General features: G+C 26.0%; 1 protein-coding gene across 1 annotated transcript; it reads left to right on the top strand.

The window, feature by feature from the left end:
• The first annotated feature begins 8,855 nt into the window (after window positions 1-8,855).
• Window positions 8,856-9,326, top strand: LOC110648575 (probable calcium-binding protein CML45). Its single transcript, XM_021802857.2, has one exon. The coding sequence runs from the start codon at window positions 8,856-8,858 to the stop codon at window positions 9,324-9,326; it is 471 nt and encodes a 156-aa protein (XP_021658549.2).
• Window positions 9,327-9,918: the final 592 nt, after the last annotated feature.

Here is a 9,918-nt window from a genome sequence, read left to right as displayed (position 1 = left end):
ACACAAGACCCGATCCAATCGATGGCCGAATTGGCCGGATTTCTGCCGGGAAGGCGAGACGTCACGCTGGGTTTTCCTGGCGTCCCAGGTGGCGGCCGATGATGGGGAAGCACTGGGGCGGCGCGTCGGCAAGGTGCGGAGGTTGAGGCGGTAGCTAGCCGGCGTGGAGAGGAGGGAGAAGAGAGAAAATGGGAGAGAGAGGAAGAGAGACGGGACGCGCGCGGGGAAGAAAGAAAAGGAAGAAAGAGGCTGGTCTGATTCGATCGGTCCGATCTGGTCTGGTTCGATTCGATCGATTCGATTCAGGATACAAAATTTTGAATTTTTATTCTGCCTTGAGACCGAGAACGAGGCCCAAAAATTTCAAAAAAAATTCTAGAAAACTCAGAAAAATTCGTAGAGTCCAAATATATTTTTAGTTTTGGCACGTGGTCTTTAAATTAATTTTTAAAAATCATCAAAGATTTATATTTTCGAAAAATAGAACCCGATTTCTAAAATCTGAAAAATTTCAAATAATTTCTCAAAAATTTAAATAAAACAAAATATTAATATTTACCCACAAAATAATAAATTTAAAAATTTAGAGTGTTACATTTGTAATTGATTATGATTAAAGTAGTTATAATTAAAGAAAATTAAAAATTTATACTTACTAATTATTAATAAATTAACATTTCTAATATGTATACTAATAGATTGATATAAAAAAGGGCTATAAATTAAATTATAGTCGTCCATTAGAAGAAAACATAAGTATTAAAAATGAATTTAGCAATGGATTAAAATTTTATAACAAATAATATTGATTAGCGATAGATTAATAATTGTATTTATCGTTAATCTATCACTGATAATTCACTAATCTGTCACTGATATTTTAGCTATGAAGTTATCAGTGACGGATTAAAATCTGTCATCACTAATAGATTCAGCTAGCGATGGATAACGTAGTGGCGAACAACCTCGTCACTAATAGATTTCTACTAGCAATGGATCTATCGTAAATCAATCATTAACTTGTATTATCAGCGATGGATTAGTGATGAATCCATCACTCCATTACTGATGCTCTATTTTTTTATGTTCAATTTAAATAAAAATTTTTAATCATGTGCTAATAAAAAAATATTAATGAAAGTTATTAATTGTTTTCTTAAATTCAAATTTTACATCTGTCTTATTTCATTATTTTCCTTATATTTATTTTTTTAATGATCTTTATCAATTTATTAGTTATATATATATGAAATGTAGATTTACAAATTAAAATTTTTTTAATTAAAAATATATTCTATAAAACTTATTTCCAAAAATTCGTAATATATTTTAAGTAATATATTAATAGGGTAATATAGAATAATAATAAAATTCAAATTAAAATAAAATTGAATTAATAATTAAATCCAAATAAAACAGTGTTTCCTTTAATGCATTTTAGATTTCATTTAATTTTTTAAATTAAATATTTAACATGGATAAAAATATGTGAATAAGAATTCCTTTCTAAATATGAATGTGAAGAAATTCTTATCTAAATTCAATTTATCATGAATCTAAGACATATTCACGTAAAATTCATATATTTAATAAGTGTGTCTCACCTTATATCTTGTATTATTGATATATGATAAATCGAGTTTATGAAAAAAAAATATGTGACTTAAAGGTAAGAATACTATCCACATTTTTTTTCTGAAATTTATATAATATTTTTGATATTAAATATTATTTATAAAATAATTTAAAATAAGATTTATAATAAAATTTTAATTTATATTAATTAATAATTTTTATAAATAATATAAATTTATATTATTTTAATATTATTATTGATTATTCATTGATTGACTGATTTAGATAGATAGATACATAATGTAACTTCAAAAAGAATAAGTCTTTCCTTCACCATTTGATATAATTGTAGATAGAAACATTAGGTATACCTATTCAAAGAAAGCAACCCTTGTGCGTGGTCGGCACGCTACAAAGAAATCCCACGACAGCACTTGTACGTAGTACAGAAGCACCCACAATTTCCTGGAAAATTCTTTAAATTAAAGGTACCAAACCCCACAGACTTTTTATCAGATGAGAATTCTTTATCAGAAGAAGAAGATGACACCACAGTACATCTATTATATTACATACGTTAAAATGACTACAAATGAGCTTGCTAGCTACGTAACCCTAGCAAGAATTTTCATGCAGATATTCACCAAGAATAGTCACTTTTAATTCTAACTATAATTAATATTTTTCTCATTTCTTTACCCACAAATTATGACTTGGTTAAATACTTAAATCCTAAGAAATAACCTAATTGACAAAAGCATGTGTCCTTGTGTTAATTTTCCAGACATTTGTTTCTTTCTTTCCTTTTTCTCTGCATAATTTCCAGGAAAGTTGATCAGCAATAAGATAGTATTAAGATGGGTACAGAGAAAAGACTTTCGCCCCATGAAGCAAGTTGTTCTTGACTTGGAGGTACACATCTTCGTTCTTTAAGACTAAGGAATATTTGAGACTCGGATGGCGACAAGCTTCACTGCTGCAGGATTGTTTGAGGAGGAAGATCCTAGCTTAGAGGAAGTGAAAGAAGCTTTTGACATTTTTTTTATGAGATAAAGGTGGGTTTTCAGATGATGAAGACTTGTATATGTAGTGTTTTATGTTGTTTAATTACTCACAGCAGATGGAAAAGTGTCTAGAGATGATCAGAGCAGTTCAAAAAGATGGAAATGGAAAGATTGCTTTTGATGAATTTAATTGCTTTTAACGAGTTTAATTTTTGAGATTTATGAAGAAGTGTTTTTATGTTGGGATACAATAATAGAATAAATTCGTGAATTTCACTCATACTTTTTATCTTAATTATATACTTAATTATATATTATATTTTAGAGAAATTCTCATTTAGATTCAATTTATAATAAATTCAAAACATAAATATATAAGATATATATTATATATATTTAATAAATAAATTCACTACACATTTTATATGTAAAGTCTATAACACACTACGTCTAAATAAGAAAAATCATCTATTTAAAGTCTGTGATGTACTTTGTACAATGATGTAGTACATGACGTACAATATTACAGTGCTCAAACTTTGGCTTTAATTAATTATAAATTTGTGTTTCCAATTGTATGGGTTTTCTTACCCTTCTTTTTAAATTGAGAATTAATTAATTAACTCTATTTTCTTGTTTTATAATTTTTTTTATCAACCATATATTAATTGTAAGAGAAATTATATAGATAGTACCTCAACTCAAGAATATGTAACAGTAAATTATCTAAACTTCAATTTATAACACGAAATTCACTGATATTTAATTTAAGAACATAAAGTCCCTTATGACTTTTAATAACCGGTTTCTAAATTATTTATGCTAATATGTCAATTATCAAATTAAAAAAAAAAATAATACTTTCATGTATTGGTAATTTTAAGTAAATAGGTTTTGAGTTATTGAAATGATCTTAACAAAATAGATCATTGAAACTATGGGTAGAGAGAGAATAATTATTTTTTTTTTCCTTATTATTGTTAAAGTAATGGAGAGAAAAATATAATTTTATAATCTAACAAGTATTATGACAGTAAAAATAATATAAAAATGAGCTATTGAAAGTCATGGGAGATTTTATATTACCTAAATAAAATATCAAAAGTTTTATATTATTTAAATTAAAAATCATAGAGTTTTATATTACAAATTAAAGTTTGGATATCTTATTGTTACGTATCTTTAAATTAACGCATTGTGTATGTAATTTACCCTAATTGCTTTCAAAACCCTAATTGCTTACTTTGAAAGTAAAAGTTCTCAACAAATGACTTTTTTTTTTCATGAAATGATTTTTTCTTTTCGAGTAATATTTATATTTTTAATATAAATATGCGAATTATAAAGACAAATTATTTAAATACCTTATATTACATTTATTTTATAATTTTAGTATGAGTATTTAAATAATTTAACTTTCGGCAACTATATATATATTTATACTAGAAAGTTATAGATATTGTCTCACTGAATTACTTTTTAATTTTTATATGGAAAATATTTTTTAAAATAAAAAATGAAATGGAAGTAGGCTATTCTCTACACTTTGGACCAGGAAAAACATTTGTTAATATAAATATTAAATTTTAAATTAATATTTAATATTATTTATTGTAAGCTTCTGTAACTTGAAGCATATATACACTTACTCTTATATTTATTGAAAAAGTTCAATTTAGTTTAGAAGTTTCATTTTAAACTCAATTTAATTTAAAAATTAAATTTTATAATGAGTTAAATTTCTTGATTTAAAGAAAAAAATAAGAAATTTAATTTTAATTTTGAAAATAATTTTTTTGATTTCTTAATTTAAATCTAAAAATTAAAAGGTTTAATTTCTTAATTTTCTTAGATTTTGGGCTAAATTAAATTTTCTAAGTTAAATTAAATAAAAACTTGAAAATAAATTAAATTAAACTTTTTCAATAAATAATTTAGTATATATATATATATATATATATATAACACTTGAGAAAATCAGTTAACTAATTAAAAATTAAAGGTCATAGAAAAAATTAAAAAAAAATAATATATTTTACAAATAAATATTAATTGAGCTTGAAGTATTAACTTTTTATATGAATAATTAATTTTATTGATATAAAAATATAATGTATTAATATTTATTTTTCTTTCTTATTCTATTTTTAGTTAATGTAATATTCTAATTAAAAAAAAATAAAACAGACTTTTCTAACGCCTGTGAAAATGCGTGAACGTCACGTACTAAAATTGGCATGGGAGAGGAATGATTTTAAAGTCAACTGTTGTAGTGATTCAACAAGGTTGCTTTTATTTGATGAGGATTAAAATTTCTTTTTCCTATAAAATTTGATTATATTGAATTACACTTAAAATTATTTATTTTAAATATATATTTTTAGACATTTTATAGGTATTTTCAGCTTAATAGATGAGGACTAATACTGTTCGCATAGGGTCAGCTCATTAAAGAGTAAAACATTCCCAATAAGTATTTTTTTCATTTACAAAAATCAAACATTCGATCTTACTCAATAAGAAGAGTGTTGAACTATTCATGCCAAACACCATTAATATTTATTTTAAATATATTAATTAATTTAATATAAGAAAATATGCTTTTATTATATATATATTGTGAATAGAGTAAATTACAATGAAGTCTCTGAGATTTAATAAAAACTTACAAATTGATTTCTAATGTAAGTTTAGTAATAATTTGGTCCTTAAGTTTTATTTCCATTGATAATTTGGTCATCACATTTTGTTTTTATTAACAAATTAATCTATATAATTAGTGAATTTTAAGGAGTAATTTATTTAATAGAAATAAAATATAAAAATCAAATGATTAACAGAAATAAAATTTAAGGGCTAAATCATTATCAATGTATACCCTTAATTACCATGAAAATTACCACCCTCATCATAATTGTTATAGGGTTAACAAGAATAAGATGGCAAATGGTACATTCTTAGCTAAATATTTGAAGAATAGGATAATGATCCAACCAAGTATATTAAGTTGAGAGAGCTCAAGGATCTAGGACTTCATTGAAGGTTAATATGAATTTTTAGTAGTAAATTACAAGTATCTCCTAATTTATTGAGTTAGGCTTAATCTTATTCCCGTCGGAGAAGTCCATTATAAGAGTAAAATGCTTATAACGGGAATTTTCTTCATTTACAAGGATTGAATATACAACCTTACTTAAAAGATACAAAGTTTTTTATTATTCCTATAAAAAAGATTGATGTGAATTTCACTATATTTAATAATACAAAGAAATATTATAAGGTTGATTATTTATATATAAGAAATCAAAACAAGCAATACAAGATCAAACTAGGATAATGAAGTTCACATAACTCTATTTAAAAGGTTTTTTTTTTTTAATTGCATGTAAAGAAAGGGTAGAAAGTAGAGTGCTGCCATGTAGGCTTATCATAGGATCCTATGGTTGTTTTTTCAAAGGTAAACTCAACCAAGGGTTGCTTTTTTTTTCGAGTTTATCTTTAGGGATCAAGTCTGGTCTCTAGAAATGACAATGGGTAAGATTTTTGTGAATGTTTATTTGACTGAATCGTAATAAAAATGTTTAAGTAATACATGTTGAGTATCAAGTTTAGAATGGATTCGAATTTGAAGAATAATATTGTGATAGGTTTGGATCGAGTTCGAATTTTACATGTTGAGTATCTATTACCCAAACTCGTTTATATAAATATTTAATTAAATATAAAATATTTAATTTTTATAATAATTTTTATAAATATTTTATATATTTTATTTTAAATAAAATAAGATTTAAATATTTTGTGAAATTATTAAATTTTCAAAATTTAAATTATTAATAAAACATAATTTTTATATAAATTATTAATTAAAATATATAAAATTAATCAGATTAAAGTATTTTCAAGTAATAATAATTAAGTTTTAGACGAATTCAAATAGTTAAAAATAAATTTTAATTAGATTTGAGACGAATTATATTTTAAAAATATTAATTGAGTTCGAATTCAAATAAGGCGATTTTCACAGGTATTCTATCAATTAACATTCCTATCAGTCTCCTCTTAAAATGAATAGTGAATTGAAATCTATAATTTGACTCAGTCGTCTAGTTTGATTCAATCTGATTTTGAAATAATTAATATTTCATCCAATTTTAAATTTTCCACAGCCAATTTCCTTATGCTTTATCCTACCTTTCTTTACAAAGAAAACAAATGCCAAGTGTTGGTTCTTCAAGAAGCGATAAGGAAAAGAGAAAATTTGAGGAAACTCTATTGCTATTCACTCATCAAAGCCAATTTTCAAGTCAAGAGAGTCAATGCATATTGACTTGGATGAAACTCCAAATTGGAGGGAGACTTGACGCATTCAATATGCAATATATATCAATCTTCATTAACAAGGTGAGTATGTCCGTTAACGGCAGATGTTGTCTATATTTAGCGAAAGTATTATGCGTCATTATTTTTTTTCCTCCATATTGTACATGTATTCTTAGTTCATTTGATCAGAACTAATCTTGCTCATATTGTGTCGGTCCATTAAAAGGTGAATCGCTTTCAACGGACATCATTTTTATCTATAATAATCGAACATTCGACCTCACTTAGAGGATAAAAGTGCCAAACCACTCATATTAAATATCTATTGATATCCGTAATTAAATTAAGACTTTTAATATTGGTAGTCAATTATTTTTAGTAGTAAAACAAAACCCAACAAATAATAACATTATTCTAATGCTACATTAAAAAAAAAAAAGTTAATGAAAAAGTAGTCGAACTAATAGCACTACTTTTTTTTTAATTCTATTTTTTAGTTGGTCACTTGACTTTAGTTCATGTTTATCATATGTATCCCTCTTTATTTATAGTTGTTAACATTAAGAGTCTTAGCTTTTGGTACATCCCAAAGAAAATTCTTCTCATGGAAAGAAATTGCCAAGTGGAAAGTGATGTATTCGCTTGGAAAATTCTTATTTAGACTAGGTCTATAATGTATTCAACACACAAATATAGAGATCCATGTATTCAATAGATGAATTCCATCATACATCTTATGTCTAGGCAAGAAAAATTTACCTTGGCGATTAAGATTTTTTGCTTAAAAAAAGACTTTTTAGAAGTGACTGTACCAAAAACTTAAGATATAATATGTATTATAGGATATACGTATTAATCATATGGGTCCAACATATTTATGTTTTAGTAAAGAATTTTCCATGAAACCAACCTAAAATGCTTGACATTTTACCATGTAATCCAAGAGAAGACTTGATCTATCATGAATTTAAAATACAAATATGTACGCTTCACTTATTTAATAAATGAGTCTTATAATATATATTATATCTTAAATTTATGATAGACGAAGATCTAGCCAAGAATTCTCCCCCAATCCGAAACCAATTAGTTTGGATGAATATTTATATTTGCTTTCATTGTACTATTTCATTTTATTATGTTTATCAAGTGAACGGAATTTTTGTTTTCCGATTAGAAAACAAGAATAGCATGGCAACTCTTAAGACATTTACATAATGTTCACAACTTTGAATGATACATAGGAGGTAAGAAAAGTAAAGACAAGGACCAAAATAAATAAATAAAAATTCTTCTTAGATTGAAAGAAAATTAAAATAAAAAAGGATATGAAAGTTAGTAAGCCCTAAGGAAAGGATTTACTTCTTATACTTCCTTTCCCTTCGTTTTCTCTTTACTTCTCAAACACGTTAAAAATCATTTTCCCTTGGTTTCTTTTTGCCCTTCACTTTTATGCTTATTAACAAAGTTGTTGACAGTAAGATATAATTAAACAAACGTAAAAAATATAAAATTTAATTGACAATTTTTTAAAAAAATAAATATATATTTATGAATATGACATACATTATTTTTTTAATACAATTAAAATATTTTATAATTTTTCTGCTGGTTAGCACTTTCCAAAAGAGAATTCTATGTTGCTTTTGCTGCCTTTGTCCATGCTTCCTGGAAAACTAGCACCACAATACGAGTTACCTTCTCTCTAAGATCCAGGTTATTATTACATGCTTGTGTTCAATTTGAATTTGAAATTAATCCATCAGAATCAATCAATAGTTTACAAATTTAATGTAATTTTTATTTTGATTCGCTCTATCTTAGATTTATGACGTAATATATACATATAATTGGACCCACATGTAAAGTACTTGTATTCCACGGTTACTAGGTCTATATATGTAGCCAAGTTTCTGTTCTTCCTCTGTCTCTGTCGAACAGATATTATTAGCAATGGAGAAAATGCTAATAAACATTTCTTATACTGTTATCTCTAGTTTCCATTTCTACCTTCAGCCCCTGCTAAAATTTCTCTTTCCAGCACGCACCAACCAGAGCTTTGTTCCTGACAAACTAAGCCAAGAAGAGTTCAAGATTGTCATGGAACAACTTGGAGTTTTTTATGATAGAGATGACGAGCTTCTGCATCAAGATCAGAGGTTATTAGGTGCAGATGATCTCTCAAGATTGTTCGAGGAAGAAGAACCCAGCTTGGAAGAACTGAAGGAAGCATTTGATGTGTTTGATGAGAACAAAGATGGATTCATTGATGCAAAAGATTTACAAAGAGTTCTATGCCGTCTGGGTTTTAAGGAAGGAAAACAAGTTGAGGAGTGTAAGAGAATGATTCATGCAGTTCATGGGGATGATGGGTTTGGAATTCAATTCACTGATTTTTTGATATTTATGAACAAGTGTTTTTGATGAAATGCTCTCTTAATCATGGTAAATGATCTGTTTCCCATCTCCCTGCAGATTTTTTTTTTTTTTCCTTTTTCTAGCATGCCTTCAGCTGGAAGTTTCTAGTTTTTAGTTCGAATCTACTTATGTATCTAATTGAAATTAATTATATTTATATCAGAGTTATTGAAAGATAGTGATTATCGTTCTATTATATAATTTTTCTATTTTTCTAATAAAATTATAGAAAGAATTAAGAATTATTACTGCACATGCAAATCAAAACATTGAATATTAATTGAAAATTTTTATATAGAGAAAGAAAATTTTTAAATTTTAATAAAATTGTAATTGTGGAAAATGACAGTATTGAATTTATGGAAAACTCTCAGCTACAGAGAGTAACAGAGCATCTTACATACAATTGTAACTAACCAACTCACGAGGACTTGGGAACGAACTAACTAATAACAGAAAAAAAAAATAGTTATCAGCTAGCTATCTGACTAAATCAACGACAACACGTATCTCGCGTTTAAGCACGGGTATTTGGAGTATAAAGTTTGTAGACAAACACGTTTATTGGTAGCCTAACATTAAAGAAAGTAGACTCTCA

This window comes from Hevea brasiliensis, chromosome 9, assembly GCF_030052815.1.
Source record: "Hevea brasiliensis isolate MT/VB/25A 57/8 chromosome 9, ASM3005281v1, whole genome shotgun sequence".
NCBI lineage: Eukaryota > Viridiplantae > Streptophyta > Magnoliopsida > Malpighiales > Euphorbiaceae > Hevea > Hevea brasiliensis.
Note: the sequence above shows the minus strand (reverse complement) of the source record. Positions and strands in the feature narration are given on the sequence as shown.

Excerpts from the sequence above, each read along its gene's own strand:
- LOC110648575 (XM_021802857.2), top strand. The coding sequence starts at position 8,856 with ATGGAGAAAATGCTAATAAACATTTCTTATACTGTTATCTCTAGTTTC.